We start from the raw sequence: 16,797 nt of genomic DNA, 5'->3' as shown, positions 1-16,797 counted from the left end.
AAAGGAATTGGGGATAGCACTCATGTGGTAAAATAGTGAATAATTGTTATCAGGACTGACTGTGAGGGGTGGAAATGTAAAGGTAGACATTTTGTAGCAAAAGGAAGGGAGTGAATGAATTTGCAGTCCAGGAGCGAAGGTCCCTGGGACCATCAAGTGAGACCCTACCCAGAGAAACAGAGATGCCAGAGATGGAGGCAGCCATGATGACATGGAGAGATGGAGCAGCTGGGCACTCTAGACCCAGAGAGGGAGAGGGGCTGTGTGCTGACGACCAAGGGACAGGTTTGCAGGATATACTCTGTGGTTGGTTGATGATGCATGGAGGGGATTGTAACCATGGCAATGAAACGATATTTGATAGGATAAATGTAAAGCTAATGTTCTCCCATGGAAACTACCACATAATTTACAATAAAACATTAAATGTATATATCAGAAACTGATGGTATAACTGAGTTTCAGTTTATGGTGATGGAAAATGTCAATGAAAAGGGTTAAGGGTTACACAAGCAACTGAAGTAATTGTTGTCAATAAGTTGTACACCTGTAAAAAATTAAATTGTCAAAAGTTGTGTGAATATGTATGTTTACAACAACAACAAAATGGCAGCTTCTAAGGTTTTCTGATATACAGCCAAACACCTCATTGGATTCGTTTTTTTTTAGTTTGGAAGTCTAAAGTCATGGCTTCATGGAACATCCCAGTTAACTGACCTAATATCATGTTTCATGTTTATGTTGTAACTCCAAGTTCACTGAGTAGTGCCTGGGGTCTTAAAAGCTTGAAAAAAGTCATCCAAGGAAAAACAATTGGTCCCTATTAGCCTAGTGAACATAGGAAGAAACAGTTAGAAGTTGGAGGAAGAAATGGAGTGCATGGCTGATTGCCTCCCTGAACAACTGCCTCATATGCTATAAGACTGCAAGAAATGATTGGAGCCCAGCTTCCATTACTGAATGTTTTTATCAAAGAGTCTATAGATGAATCTTGATCAAAAGGGGGGAAATGCAGAACAGAATTTAAAATTTCCATGGAATCCAGATTATCTGGAGTCATTGAGGCTGGATGAACTCCCCAAAACTGTTGCCCTGTGATAGTATTTAACCTTTAAACCAAAAACATCTCCCCAAGTTTTCTTAAAATCAAACAGTAGTTTAGCTTAACTACTAAGGAAGTTAGCTTAACTACTAAGGAATTCTCCCTTTAGCTCTTTTAAGAACTATCCATGTAAGGTCAACAACTCAAAAGATTAAAGAGAAAACCAAAGACTCTCTGAGTTGATGTTAATAGGAGAAGGACAATTCAGAAAAGTAGGGTGAGAATGGTTGTACATACTGAATATAATCAATGTCAATGAATTGTACATGCAGAAATTCTTGAGTAGGTACATGTTCTGTTGTGTAGGTTCTCAACAACAACAACAAAAACAATAATTGTAAAACATTAGTGGTATATCCATGTGATAAAGTATTATTTGGCAATATAAGGGAGTGAATTACTAGTACATGCTACAACATGAGTGGACCTTAAAAACATTATGCTAAGTGAAAGAAGCCAGACACAAAGTCATATATTTTTGTGACAAGTCAGATAGGCAACTACATGGTTGATGGATGCCAAAGACAAATGGAATGGAGGATGGTTGTTAGTCGGTGTGAGCGTCTTTTGAGAGAGAATGAGAGTTTCTAGTTTTAGATCTGTGCATGTACTGAAAACCACTAACTTTGAGTGAATTTTATGCTATGTGATTTACATCTCAATAAAAGTGTTCTTTTTTTTTTAAAAAGAAATACATATAACACCTTTCCAAACCCTTAAGCTATGTCGTACTTTTCTGTGAATTCCAGAAAAAAATTTGTTGGTTTATGTTCAAGGAAAAAGTTTTTCTCCTTCCTTTCATATTCAAATGCTCTAAAAGTAACCAGAGAAAGAATAGGAACATCTATGGGTTTATCCAATATATTTAGTCAATTTTAATAAAACATAACTTTAAAACATCAATAAGCCTTATAATTAAATGTGGCATCAATCTGATTCTTGGCAATCACTTTGGAAGCCACACCAGTTCTCTAGAGCTTAGATTTAATGCTTTACAAATTCTAAAGGCAACCCATGTATGTTCAGGTATGTGCAAATACAGGTTTATCATTCAGCCCTGCTTATTTTTCTGCCTCTCCCCTGCAAGACATACGTCATGACCTATTCTCTTGGCCTCTCCATTTGATACTGAAATTATCCCAAATCTGAACATTTGCCTTAATCCCTCTCCCAACAGACATGAGCTAGTGGGGCAGGAACATCTTTGAAGGAGAGAACCTAAAAGTGCAGGCAGTTCTTTCTTGAGGAAAAAAATGACACATATCTGTCAAGGACGAAGGGTGGGAGGCTGAGAACAGATGTCGGATTTGAAGACAATGTGGCTGAAGAATCTTTAGTTTAGGAAACATTGATTTCAGAGAACAGTAGACAAAGTGCTCAGGCAGATGATCTTCCATCATCTGCATTTGTCTGTGATGTTGTCTCCACTCACTCCCAAGGAGTTTCCAGACCAAGGCTCACATGTGACTGAAGGAAGGCCCCTACTTCCCTTTTTAAAACAGCAATTTTGTAAGATGCTCAGTTTTAGAAGTTCCACACTCAGTGTTCCACAGGAATGCACAGCCTGGGACAGGCAGATGGTGAGCTTCTGTGATTCACTAGACAGCCAAGATGTTTGCTACTGAGTATGGCTGGTGTCAGTGTGTGTGTGTGTGTGTGTGAATTTGGTTTCAAAAATCAATGTTGCTACTGAGTATGGCTGGTGTCAGTGTGTGTGTGTGTGTGTGAATTTGGTTTCAAAAATCAATGTGACACTTATAGATGTTACCATGTTGCCTACTAAGGCAAAGAATTTTGGAATTAACTTAATCAAAAGCCTGGAAAAGTTTTTATAACCTTCCCAATTATAAGTCTGAACACCAGGATGTATTGTGATGCCAAAGACTCTGCTTTGAAGGAAAAAAAAAGGAAACAGCTTCACATACCATTAGTGTTCTCCAGGACAGTGGTATCTTTCATAAATGCTACATCTCCACTCTTCTCAGCCAGACACCTAGAATGTTCCAGAAAATAAGCACATTAACCAGAGAAGAGAGACTACTCGAGATTTTATCAATATGTCTAATACACATCCCAAAAACTAACAAAGGACGCAAACATAAAGTTAAATAATAGCAATGTGGTGGCTTTTTGTTGTTTTTTTTCTTAAGTCATAAGCCCATAAAGGAGAGAGAGAGAATGAAGAGGAGATAATATTGATAACAGTAAAAGTTATGGACAAATGGATGTGCAGTGAATGCCCTAGCTACAAACCTAAGTCAAAAGTGAGGCTAGCTCAGAAGACAGCTGATGTGTACTGTGCAATCAGGCATACTGGGTACCTTGAACAGGAGGATTGGATGAAGCCCACATAAGGTTCAGTCTAGGTGCCCTTATACCTCAGTGCAAATGGGAGGTTATTCCTCCCTCCCCCTGACAGAAAAATGAAGCTTTCTTCACTGGGAAGGTTGAGCTTGGAGGCACTATGGACTAGATCTACAGCCAAATGTTGATGAAGGCAAGGATGCAACACTGCTAACTGAAAACAGAGATTGGAATGAAAACTCATACCCTGCAAGATTCAATCCCAAAGCCGTTTCTCCACTCAGCTCCCAAAGGCTAGCTCCCAGAGTTATAGCTCCCAAGGAGCAAACAGGAAGATTCATTCTCTGGGAAAAATGATCAATTTAAGAGAAATCCCTACGGATTCTGACACTGGCTTGCCCCATAGTGAAATGACTCCATTTGCCTTACAGAGAGACCCAGTAGTTATTGACTTGGTCACAGACACAGAACTAAGAATCGATTTATGCTGCTTCAGTCTCAGTATAAGCAAACAGCCAGGGACCATCAGATATTTGAAGAAAGATATATGATATAGACACCAATTACTCTCAGAGGATACAGAAGCAATCTAGAGCAGAGAATAAAACATATTTAACTCATTAAAGAAATGGAAGAAGGTGTAGCATTCATAAAACAAGGAGAGAAAGTTCTAAAAAGGAACAGACTAGAATACAAGAGTTCTTAGAAAGTTACAATAATAACTGTCTCAACAAATTTTTTAAATGATACAATTATTCAATTAAACTGGGCATATCCCAGAAATGAAAATAGAGAGAAGAACAGATAATAATTGATAGTAATTAGAGAAATAAGGAAATAGAGGGATAGATTATTAAAGAAATAATAAAGTAGAAGTTCACAGTTGTGCTGTGACAGATCATGTCTGTCCCTTAGGGATGCAGTGCTGAGAGGGTGGGCTAAGGCACCTCATGGAGATGGGTGCAGGACACACCTGAAACTCCCAGCGTAGCCGTAGTATCTCTCCTTGCTGTTGGGGACGCACTTGTTCTGACCCATCTCGTCGCCGATACACAGAGCACAGAGACTGGACTTGGGATCTGCTCCAGGAGCACAGCTTTGACTAAAGAATTCATCTGTACAAAGGGAACATGGGAAGTCAGCTCTTCCACCAAAATCCACATAAACAGCCTTTACTTAACAGGTGCTGTGGACCAGGGAGAGAAGACCCCAGACTAGGCTGTGCCAAGGTCCTTGAAGTCTTTCTAGGGTTCTCTTATCAAAGTCAGTTCTGATAAGAAACAAAGTCAGTCTTCATAAGGCAAGCAAGCACCTGTTTCTAAGTTTGGAAAGCCAGGCCTATGAGGAATTTAGATCTAAAGCTCCATGAGGTTAAAAAAAAAAAATTCCCTCTGCTTCTTAATACCTGCATCCAGTCTTAGGGTACAGAAAACCAAACCCCACAACAGAGTGCATTGCCACCAAGCTGATTCCAACTCAGAGTGACCTATGTTACAGAGTAAAAGTACTCCACAAGGTTTTCTTGACTGTGATGTTTATGGAAGCAAATCTCCAGGCCTTCCACAGGGCTGCTGGGAGAGTTCCAGCTGACAACCTTTACGTTAGTGGAAGAGCACAAACTATTTAAATAAACTGATGTTGCAGTGGTTCTGTTTTTGATCCTGCGGTGGGCGATGCGGTTGTGGAAGTGGTATGCACCCATGATTCTAGCAGAACTTTTCCTTCAGGTTCCCCACTCCACTTCTCCTTGTCTTGGGTGCTCAGAGGTCCCCAGTGAACACCTATTCCCCAAGATGGCACAGGCATGGCTTTCTCCAGATTCCTTACCAAATTTGCAGGAGTCCGTCTGGTTGAAGAGCAGACCAATGGGGATGTTCCAGCCTGCAGTCCTGCCCACGGCAGTGTGGCAAGACGTCTTGCCCTTCAGAGAGTTCCAAGTGAGGTCAGCATCTGATTTCCTAACGACTGCCACAGCAAGATACCCTGGCACCAAAGATGACAGAAAGAGCAAGTCTTAGATCGCTCCAGGGCAGCTGTCTGCAACCCAGGCCGTTGTGGGTCAGTGAGCAGCATCAGGAGGTGATTCTCCCAAATAGCTGGTCCTTGTCAGGAGGCCCTAACAAGCTTCTGCTGCTGCACTATGAGGAGGGGAGACTGAGCTGAGCTATAGAATCAAATAACAAAGACTTGCTGGGACTCTCCTTGACCAGTCACATAATGTCCCTAAGCTGTAAATCAGATGGAGCTAGTAAACAACTACCGCTGAACAAGAGTGCCCCAAGTTGTATGTGTACAGATGAGGACAGCAAAAGTCACTAAACTGCTGCAGTTTACGTGTGTAGATGAGGAGCAGGATCTCCAAAGACAATCCCTGTACAGCTCCTTACACCATGGGAGGGCTAAGAAGCCGGCCGTCCTTGTCCACACAATGTACACTTAGCAGATGACCCCAGGGCTAGTCCAGAGCCTTCCCAGAAGCAGAGTAAGCACTGCCTCTGGCAGACAGGCTGGGGCAGTAGATAGAGTACTACTGGACTTGACACATGAGAGCTAGGTTCAAAGCCAGACCTGTCACAGTATTATTTACAGTTGTGAGTGAAATTCTACACACTCCAGGAAACCCTCTGAGTCACTCTTGTTCATCTGTATAACCTAAAGGTGGTAACACAATGAGGAAATATGTAGAAATCATCTGCTAAGTGGCAAGGTTAATACAGGCATTCATTAAAATTCTTCTTCTATGAATAATTTGCAACTTCAAACGTGCTTATGGTTTCTACGGCTGTGTCTCTTTCTGCAGTGTTTTTCAAGTCCCTGACACCGTCTCCTTTGACGACCAGGACTTTTCCTGGACCCTGAAAGTGACCTAGTGGAACTCACCTTCTGTTGGTCTATTCACACAATCCAAGTCACTATTTCTTTGGGATTCTGAAAGACCAAAGATGAGCAAAACGTTACTAAGCACACTGATTTACTGACAAATCCCAAACTTCTAAATCTCATTAATGCAGAATCAAATCTGAGGAGGCTAAGTTCTGGTGGTTGCATGCAGCAGAAATGCATAGCTGTGCCCATCAAAGGCACACAGAGCTGGCCAGGGCAGGGCTATGCAAAAGTGCCAGCTATGGATTGAATGGGTCCCTCAAAATATGTGCTGGGAATCCTAACCCCAAAACCTGCTAGTCATAATCTCATTAGAGAAAATGTTTTCTGTGTTATATTAATGAATGAGGTAGCGTTTGTGCAGGATGTGTCTTCAATCAGTCTCTTTTGAAAATACAAAAGAGCAGATTAAGCAAGCAATGAAACACAGAGAGGAAGATACTTGCCACAAGATCACCAAGCAAACTAGGAAGAGAAACTGAAAAGAGACAAGGAGCTTCCCCCAGAGCAGACAGAGAAAACCTTCCCCTAGTGTCTGCACCCTGAATTCTGACTTCTAGCCTCTGGAACTGTGAGAAAATACATTTCTGTTCATGAAAGCCACCCTGTTGCAGTATTTCGGCTAATGCAGCATTGAGAAACCAATACAACAACCAAATGGTGGAAATACCCCTAATGCCCATAGATAACAGGAATGGTAACAAACTACAGTAGAGTCACATGACAAAATATCATACAATGGGATGGAATGTTCTCTACCTGCAGGCTCACTCGGATGAATCTCATAAACCTAACGGTGAGCAGGAGAAACCAGACACACACAAAGCACATGCTGTGGGACAACGTCAACGCAACGTTCACAAATAAGCAGAGCTCATTTGTGCTGTTGGAAGTCAGGATGGTGGCTTCCTTTGGGAGGATGGGGGTAATGACAAGAGGGCCCAAAGGGGAGTTGTGAAACATTCACAGCTCACTGTGGATACTAGTCACGTGGGGAAGTACAGCGTATGAAATGGCACTGAGTTATATACACTAAGTACAATTTTCTGTATGTGTTATACTTCACCACAACTGTTTCTAAAATAAGAAAAGGATACCAGTCTATGCTTTGTCAGTTCTCAGTGCAATAGGCAGATGGGTAACTACATGGTTTCATGAATTCTTTCCCTTGGTTCTCTTGTTTGAATGTATCCATCCACTGTAACATCTTCCCTGTCCCCATCCCAATGGCCCAGAGGGAATCAAACCATCTTCCACTTACTGGTGTTCTCTGCCAGGACAGGCACCAAACCACACTTGCCAGCCGTGTAGATGTGTCCTCCGTCCAAGCTCATGGCATCAGCATTTCCCTTCTGCAAAGATAAAGCAAATCTGTGGCATTACAATGAAGCTGTTGTTACAGCTGTTAACCCCATCCAGTCTGGCGTTACCTCTCGCTGAGAGACTGACTCTATGTCATCTCTACGTCCAGAGCACAAGAGACAGGAGTCATTAGAACTGCGCATCCAAAGGTAACACACAAAGGTAATTCTCTACCAGCCCTGCAACAGTTCAATTAAAACACCAGACACAAGTTGCACTAAGCCTCTGTCCTCTAGACAAAACCCTTTCTGTGCCCTAGCATACTGGGGATGTCTTCTGGGACCAGCCTCCCTCACTGAGGAGACAGATGAGAACAGCTGGCTTTGGCAAGTCTACACTCATTAACTCAATACTCAGAGTGCTACAGGATCTCTGGTGGCACCATAGGTTAAGCTTTACACTATTAACTGCAAGATTGGTGGTTCAAACCCACCAGCTGCTCCACAGAAGGCTATGACAGTCTGCTCCCATAAAGATTTACAGTCTCAGAAACCCTGTGGAGCAGTTCTACTTTGCCCTATCAGAACAGAACCATCAATTCGATGGGAGTGGGTGGACACAGAACTACAAAGAGTTGCTCCATAGATGAGCAGAAATTATTAACTCTATTCATTACTATAGATTTAATGTGTCCCCCCAAAAGATAGGTTCACGTTCTAACCACCTGTACTTGTAAATGCAGACTTGTTTGGAAACAGGGTTTATAACATAACATCCCTTTTTAAAGTGTTGAAGAGCAAAGACGTCAGCTTGAGGACTAAGGTGCACCTGACCCAAACGAAGGTATTTTCAATAACCTCATATGCATGCGAAAGCTGGACAGTGAATAAGGAAGACTGTAGAAGAATTGATACTTTTGAGTTATGGTGCTGGAGGAGAATATTGAAAGTGCCATGGGTTGCCAAAAGAACAGAGAGATCCGTTTTGGAAGAAGTGCAACCAGAGTGTTCCTTAGAGGCCAAGATGGCCAAACTTCATCTCTCATACTTTGGACATATTGTCAGGAGGGACCAGTCGCTGAAGAAGGATATCATGTTTGGTAAGGTGGAAGTTCAGAGAAAAAGAGGAAGACCCCCAGTGAAATGGCTTGGCCAAGTGGCAGCATCGATGGACTCAAGTGTGGCAACAATAGTGAGGTTGGCCCAGGATCAGGCAGTGTTTCATTCTACTGTGCATAAGGTCGCTATGGGTTGGTACCAATCCGATGGCACCTAACAACAACTGGAGAAGGGGAAGAGTCCTAATCCAAACTGAGGATGTCTTTGTAAAAGATGAGAACAGACACAGAGAAATGCACAGAGAGAAGATGACCATGTGAAGACAAAGGTAGAGACTGAAGTGATCTACAAGCCAAGGATCACTGAATATCACCAGAAGCTGGGAGAGAGACAAGCAACAGATTCTCCCTCAGAAGGAATCAACATGGCCAATGCCCAGACTTGGACTTACAGACTTCAGAACTAAGAGAGAATAGATTTGTTCATATACACTATCCAGCTTGTGGTACACTGTTACAAAAGCTCTGGGAAACAAATCCCCTCACCATCAGCGTGCATGAGCTCACCCTTCAAGTTTGGAACATGGATTCATCAAGATTATAAAGTTCCCTCTTTGACCCAGTAACCATTTTTTTTACAACAATATTAAAAAATAAGCGGACAATCAAGTCCCTTTGGGGCAAACCCCCTTCCAAGACTGAAACTCAAAGGGAATGCACATACAGGCATGTAATCTTACTAGCGACCACGCTAGTCTACCAATAAGGGGAAGTGGGGGATAAACAGCAATGAAGCTGTGGACTGAGTCCAGCCACGTTCAACAGACTCCCATCAACCTGGTGTGAGACCTGGTTGGCCAGCAGTATGGCTATACCTGGGGACTACTGAGCCCCTGGACAGGGACACAGCCACAGAGGACTAGAGCGGAGAGTGAAGTGTCCAGCTGATATGAAGTGAGGGGAAATGCACAGGAACGCCCATACTTGCTGATAGTACCCATTTGACCTAGCTTCAAATGGATGATCAGAACCCAACTACAGGAAGAAAGAAGAGGGGGGGAAAGGAGTAATACACTACAATTTAATGAATTTGACCTATACTTATGGATGTAGTAGCTTTAAAGAGGGAACACATCTTTACAGCAAGGATCATTCCCAACCCCTCTGTACACAGGGATGACAGGGATGGGCAACTTGGGCATTGGCTACCCAAAATGGGGGGCTGTAAAGGCATGAAGTGACTGGCTTACAAGATTTCAAGAAGGAGCTTAGTTCCAGAGGTTGCAGAGGAAGGTATAATCTCCACTGAGTGGTTTCCAACCTGACTAGACGGGACTGGTGAAAGGAGGTGGGGATAAGACTCTTGTGGTTCAGTAGTGAATAAATGTTATCAGGACTGATTGTGATTGTAGCAAATATAAAGGTAGACATTTTGTAATAAAAGGAGGGGAGTGGTTGATCTTGCAGTCCAGGAGCGGAGGACCCTGGGATCATCAAGGGAGAAGAAAGGAATGCGGGACCCTATGCTGAGAAGCAGTGATGCCAGAAATGGAGGCAGAGACGATGACGTGGAGAGATGGAGCAGCTAGGGACTCTAGCCTCGGAGCAGCTGGGGACTCTAGACTCAAGGAGGGAGAGGGGCTGTGTGCTGGCAGCCAGGGAGCAGGCTTGAAGGGTGTGCCCTTTGGTTGTTTGAATGGTTATATATTCCTGAGTGCTTTGGTGTACATCCAAAAAAATAAGTGAATGGAAGCAAATGTTGTTGGATGATGATGCATGGAAGGTATTGAAGTCATTGCAATGAAACAAAATACGATAGGATGGATGTAAAGCTGATGTTCTCCCATGTAAACTATCACTCAATTCAGAATGAAAACTTAAGATAACTAAATTAATAAGTGGAGATGTGGACAAAGATTTCTCTTCAAGGATGTCTCATCACATAGTTATTGCTAACAGCAGAATAAGGGGACAAAGAGGAGTAGAGTTGTAACTAAACAGAGACCCATCATCATAAAAGACTTGAAATCATTTTTTAAAAGGTATCTTCAAACAATCTGTATTCATGTGAGGAAATGCCCATGGTATAGTGCCAAGTGAGGAAGGCCTCAACATTATGTAACTGTTCTGACCCAGCAGAGTTGCCTGCATGTTCATAATTGCACACTAAACTAACACTTTAAGCATGGCTGTCTCATGGTGAAGGTTTGTGTGGAAATGCTCTCCTAGAGGTTGGCAGTTTGAACCCACCCAGTGGTACCATGGAAGAAAGGGTATGGCAATGTGCTCACATAAAGATTAGAGTCAAGAAAATCCTATGGAGCTGTCCTACTCTGTCACACAAGAGATTGCCATAAGCTGGAATCAAACACAACATCTCTGTGTGAGATCCCAAGTGGGTTTTATTGTTTTGCAGTATACCTCTCTATATAGTCCCTGGAGAAGGACATCACACTTGGTAAAGTAGAAGGTCAGAGAAAAGGAAGACCCCCAATTAGACAGATTGACACAGTGGCAGTAACAATGGGCTCAATTATAACAACAATTATGAAGATGGCACAAGACTGGGCAGTTTTTCCTTTTGTTGTACATAGGGTCACTCAACAGCGCCTAGCAACAACAATATATTCCAGATTACCTACAACAATCTTGAGTTTTTCTTACATTTACTGTTGTTGTTAAGTGGCATTGAGTTGGAGCCAACTCATAGTGACCCTATATAGGGCTTCCAAGAAGCAACTGGTGGGCTTGAATCGCCAACCTCGTGGTTAGCAGTCCAGTGCTTATCCTACAGTGCCACACCAGGAGTAAAAAACCCTCAATAAACAGTTTGTTAATCATGAAACTGTTTACACAACCTTATAATTATACTCACAGTGCTAGAGGAATCCCTGGTGGCACCATGGGTTAAGCTTTGCACTGGTAGCTGCAAGGTCAGACCTGAGCAGACATTTTCCGAAAGTTCCTGCCTAGTCTTCACTTTTAAACGGAGCCCGAGCCCCAGCTGGATGGACACCTTGTGACAGAGGCCCAGTGCCTACCATGATCTCGGTGATGCAGTCCTCGGTGGTAGCAGCCATGATGCAGGACACTTTCCCTCTGCTGTGGTAGCGCCACTGGGTGCACTTGCGTTGCTCCTGGGTGCCCATGGCACACCATACCACCCGGGTGCGCCGTGCCTCTGCCACCGATGACTCTGGGGAGAGGGAGGAGAGCTGGGTTGGCAGGGACACCTGAGCACCACCACCATGTGACAATAGCAGGAGCTGTCCCTCATATCTCTGCAGAGTCCACTCAGAGTGCCCTGTCCTGCTTACAACCCTCCAGCAGAGAGACTAGGGGTAACTTCCTCTAATGGGGGAGACAAGACATGGACCTTCTCCTACTCAATCTTCAACCCCCAACCCCTTCCTCAGGTGGGTGCAGCTCCTTTGTCACTTCCATTCCCTTGGAAACCTTCTTCGACTTCAAACCCATTTAATCATGCCTAGTGCAATAATTTGTCTAATGTCTCCATCCCATGAGATAAAAGTCCATAATAAGGGACCAGCAGCTGCCCCAAGAAGTGGCACCTGGCACCCCCATGAACTGCAATGCCATCATATATTTGCCAAGACTCCCACTTCAGACCCACCAATAGAAGAATAGCCATAGCTCACTTCCCCATATTATCCTGGCCAAGCCTTGTGGGACAGGACCCTGGCTCTGTCAGCTCCTGCTCATAGACATCAGGAAGACATGTCAGTAGTATCAGATGTCTGGGACATTGAATATGCCTCTCACGTGTTAAAATGCCCTGACTTAGCCTACAGGAGGTACGGAACCTGCGTGACACCCACCACGTGAAGAGCCCTCATTGGTCAGAACACTGAGCAACGACCACCACTGAGCACATGGGCCACAAGTGAGCAGGTGTCAGGTGCTCCCCAGAAGGCCTCCCCTTTGGCTCCCCACCCTGCACAGTCCTCACTCACTTTCCTTCAGGTTCCTGAAGGCAGTACGGTAGCTGTAGTCAACGTACAGTTCCGAGTCTATCTTTGAGGGGATCCTCAAAAATCCAAGGGCAGCGTCCTTGAATATCAGGTCCTTCTTTGAAGGAGGGGAGGCAAAGAGTTGGAATGCTGGTGGCCTGGTTTTTCCAAACCTTTCCTAATTAAGGGAAAACAGAATTATTATTAAGTGTTCATAGTAAGCAGGGAGGAGATACAAAACAATGTTGAAAAAGAGTATCTGGGGGTGAAAAAAGAGTATCTGGATCTTAGGGAAGCTCAGTTGGCATCTTCCAACAGAGAGAGGTGCCCATCCCCATGACAATCTCAGCAATGGCTTTTCCTATGGAAAGTTTTCCTGTGAATAGGAACAACCTGAGAATATTGTCTCCTCCTCCCCCTGCTTCTGCTACAGCCCACTCAGGATGTGCTTGGCGGTTACAGGGGATGGACACTCTGAAGTCCCCCAGCCATTCCCATCCCCTAGTGGACTGTGAGCTGGGCTGCTAACCACAAGGTCAGCAGTTCAAATCTATCAGTTGCTCTGTAAGAGAAAGATGAGGTTGTCTGCTCCCGTAAAGATTTACAGGCTTAGAAATCCTCTCCAGGGTCGCTATGAGTTGGAACTGACTCAGTGGTACACCACCACCACTATGTACGTCTATGGCTCTAAGTATACACTATTGGAATCCTGGTATGGTGTTGTAGGATAATGCACTAGACCACAAGGTCAGCTTGAGTTGTAAGGTTGGCAGTTCAAACTCACCAGCGGCTCTTCGGAAACCCTATATGGGGTCAATATGAGTCAGAACCAACTCAACGGCACTGAAAGTCCAGTACTCAGGCTGAACACAGATGCTTCTCGGTTCTCAACGTTTTCTGAAGCCAGAACTACCCTCACCTGTCTGCCCTCATAGGTAACTCGCCCATACATAACGTTTCCTTTCTCCCCACCATATTTTCCAGGACAGCAGCTGGGTTTCCAAGCGATATAACCCAGGCAAACCCCAGTACCAGATACGGAGTCAGGGCAGTCCTGGGAGGGGCACTTGGAGATACTATAAATCCTGGCACCCTCAGGCTAGTTGTGGGAACAAGGGAGCATTGTGTCCAGGAAGCACTGGGGCCCAGAAGCTGAGGGAGGCAGCACAGGGGCACCCAGGAGGGCAGAAGCTGAGAGGTCTGGCTTCCCCAAGGCAAATACAGAGGACCAAATGCATGGGGCTTCAGCCTTGTATACCTCCCGGCTGTCCCCTGGTGGGAAAGATGGGAAGAGGGAGAAATCACTTTCACTTAAAATCACAGAAGATTTGCTTAAAGAATATGAGGGCTGAAAAGCAAAATTAGACTTGTAAAAGGTAGAGGGGCCAACTCTGATACTGTGAGTAGCCAGTGCTAGATGGGAGGGTTTTATTGTTTGTGCTGGCCAAAGTATAGGTGGGGCACAAACAGTCCAATACATGCCTGACCTTTTCTTCAGTGAGACTACTGAAGGCCTTCCAGAGCAGCAAGAAGTTCAAGAAGGAAGGCCAACCCCACCCCATATCTAATCAATAGAGAGAACTGTGAATGGAGATACCTGTGCTTGCCTCAGAAGCTCCCAGATCAAATCATGCTTGCCATCCACACTTCGAGCCACAACAGCATGAGAACGAACTCGGGCCAGGTGGCACTCCTTGTATGCATCCACTGGCTTCCGGGTGTTGTCTGGGCAGAGCAGCTCATACTGGTCCCTGTCAGCCTTGTTTGGCAGACTCTCTGGGCAGAGGAAAGGGTTGAGAAGGGGCTCAGATGAACCAACTCCAAGCAGTAGCTATGAACTATAGTTTCCCTCTACCCATAGAATTTTGAGCGAGAAGAGCTGTCTTATACAGATGACCAAACTGAAGGCCAAAATGACAGTGAATTACCCCTAAGTCCTCAGAGAGGTAAAGACATTGCCCAAACTGCTTTGGGGCCAGTCCAGTGCTCCGAGCCAGAGGGTCAAACCAGACTCCATCTGTTCCCATAGCAGCCTTGTGTGGGAAGCAAAGAGGGCCTCACCATAGCAAAAAACCTGGGAGCTAGCCAGGGAACACTATCTTACACACATCTCTAAAAACTATTAAAAGGGCAACAATTTCAAAGGCAGAAATAGTTATCCACTCCCCAGAACTGTGGCAAAAGAGGGAGAATGTTTCTATGAGTGAGATCACTCACATTTCCAAAGGACTATTAATATAGTTCATATACGTTACTTCAGAATATAACAAGTAAAAGAAACCTGTCCAAATTATTTAATGATTACTGACACATTGATCTGAAAATCACAGAAAGTTAAATGCCAGGGGAAGAATTACAGGATGATTTTACTTAAGAACATAAATGTAAAAATCCCAGATCACATGTTGATTCAATTGACCTAACAGAGTATTTCAAAACTAATGAATCAGGACTAAGTCTTATCCATTTTGTCCATTACCAAAAGAATGGTTGAACATCAAAAAAGATAAAGTAATCCATTTTAATCTATGTTAATAGATTAAAAGAGAGAAACAATGAAATCATGTTACACTTAAGAGGGGTAGAAAAATCATTTATTATGGCCACTCTTGTAATTTTTTTAAATGTCAGAAATTTAATACTAGCAGAGAACTTGATAAAGTTATGGAACTTGATAAATACCATTTATCAAAAATCTACAGCAAAATCCTTCCAAAGAATTTAGATATATTCACTTCAAGACAAGAACAAGGCAAGACTGCCTGCTTATCACCATTATTGCTAAACACAATACTAAGCCTCATGGATTACACAATTAAACAAGAATTCGATACAAACACTAAAGGAAAATGATAAATTCTTCCTTGAAGATGATTTATCACCTAGCTAAAAAGCTAACAAAATCCACAGAATGCTAATTAAACTAACAACAAATGCAGCAAGATAACAAGTTACAAGATCAATCTATAAAAATCAAATGTTATCGACAAAGGTGGGAAAATATGCAATCATAAAGCAAAATAAAACTGTACTAAGATTTAAAAAAAAAAATCAAGTGCTAGCTTCATTAGCAACAACCAAAAAGAAAACAATATAGACTATAAGATACTACAATAGCAACTAAAACCACTACAGCTAGTAATTAGCCTCACAAAATAATGCATGAGACCCACAAATGGAAAATGCTTAAGTCCTGTTGAAGGCTATAAAAAGTAATGTGATAAAAATGGAGAGACTGGAGAACAAACAAGATGGTGGATCGGGCAGACATGCAGTGAGGAGCTCCGTTAGCAATAACACAGAATACTGGACCAAGCAAACTCATGGGATGGTCCCAGAACTCTAAACCACATATAAAGGAATATTTAGAAGGTTGAAAGGCTTACAGCTACGGGAATTGGAAGCAGAAGCAAGAAATTCATTGCTTTCTAATTCAAGATGCTCAGCTGCTCCCGGAGCCACCATCTTGGACAAGACCAAGCAGAGGCTTGATAAGGAAGCCACAGACACCTGACAGAACCGTGGAGATAAAGGTGTGGACTTTTTTTTTATAATCTGTTTATTGGTCTCTCGCTGTCTGTACACCTCCATTCTGGTGACTAGAGGGGGTACCTGAGTGAGTGGACACCCCACCCCCACCCCAGAGGGTTCGACTATGTATGTGCACAGATCTCCTCGAAATTTAAAGAAACAGTTTCCACTTAAAACCCAACGGCAATGCAAAACAGCCACAACCGGCCCTGAACTGTTTATCACTAGGAAAAAGGCCTGAACGGGGATTGTGGAGCAGGACAGGCAGACTAAAAAGGAAATACGCTGAAAATTAAATACTGAGTTACATCACAACAACCAACAGTGGCATCTTGAGATTTCTCTGGAAGAAGAGTGAAAAGGGAAGCCCATCTCCTGATCACATCTACCTGGAGGCAATCAGAAAGCATAAAAATACCAAAATACACACCCACCTAAGTGTTAAGGCCATAGATAACTCCTGAATATGCCCAAAAAACAGAAACAGATGAGTACATGTCCAGAAACAAGATAAAGTGACAGAGGCAAAGGAGCTGGAAGGAGACCTACATCCCATATTGGAAGATGGGCAGGCTTTGGAAATGCCTGAGAAGGAATTCAGAAAAATGATTATAAAATGTATCAAAACACTATACAATGCAGTTGAG

At 43.3% G+C, this 16,797-nt stretch overlaps 1 protein-coding gene across 1 annotated transcript in view; it reads right to left on the bottom strand.

The window, feature by feature from the left end:
* The window catches only part of LTF (lactotransferrin), a 32,480-nt gene that overhangs the window by 5,014 nt on the left and 10,669 nt on the right, over positions 1–16,797 (bottom strand). Inside the window, exons 7-14 of the mRNA XM_006868813.1 lie at positions 14,217–14,395; positions 12,623–12,797; positions 11,690–11,844; positions 7,551–7,641; positions 6,287–6,334; positions 5,234–5,389; positions 4,380–4,521; positions 3,028–3,095 (exon numbers count right to left, since the gene is read on the bottom strand). Coding sequence (XP_006868875.1) covers positions 3,028–3,095; positions 4,380–4,521; positions 5,234–5,389; positions 6,287–6,334; positions 7,551–7,641; positions 11,690–11,844; positions 12,623–12,797; positions 14,217–14,395 — 1,014 coding nt within the window. The remainder of the gene's footprint in view (positions 1–3,027; positions 3,096–4,379; positions 4,522–5,233; positions 5,390–6,286; positions 6,335–7,550; positions 7,642–11,689; positions 11,845–12,622; positions 12,798–14,216; positions 14,396–16,797) is intronic.

Source organism: Chrysochloris asiatica, unplaced genomic scaffold (assembly GCF_000296735.1).
Source record: "Chrysochloris asiatica unplaced genomic scaffold, ChrAsi1.0 scaffold00124, whole genome shotgun sequence".
Lineage (NCBI taxonomy): Eukaryota > Metazoa > Chordata > Mammalia > Afrosoricida > Chrysochloridae > Chrysochloris > Chrysochloris asiatica.
This window is presented reverse-complemented; position numbering and strand designations above follow the sequence as displayed.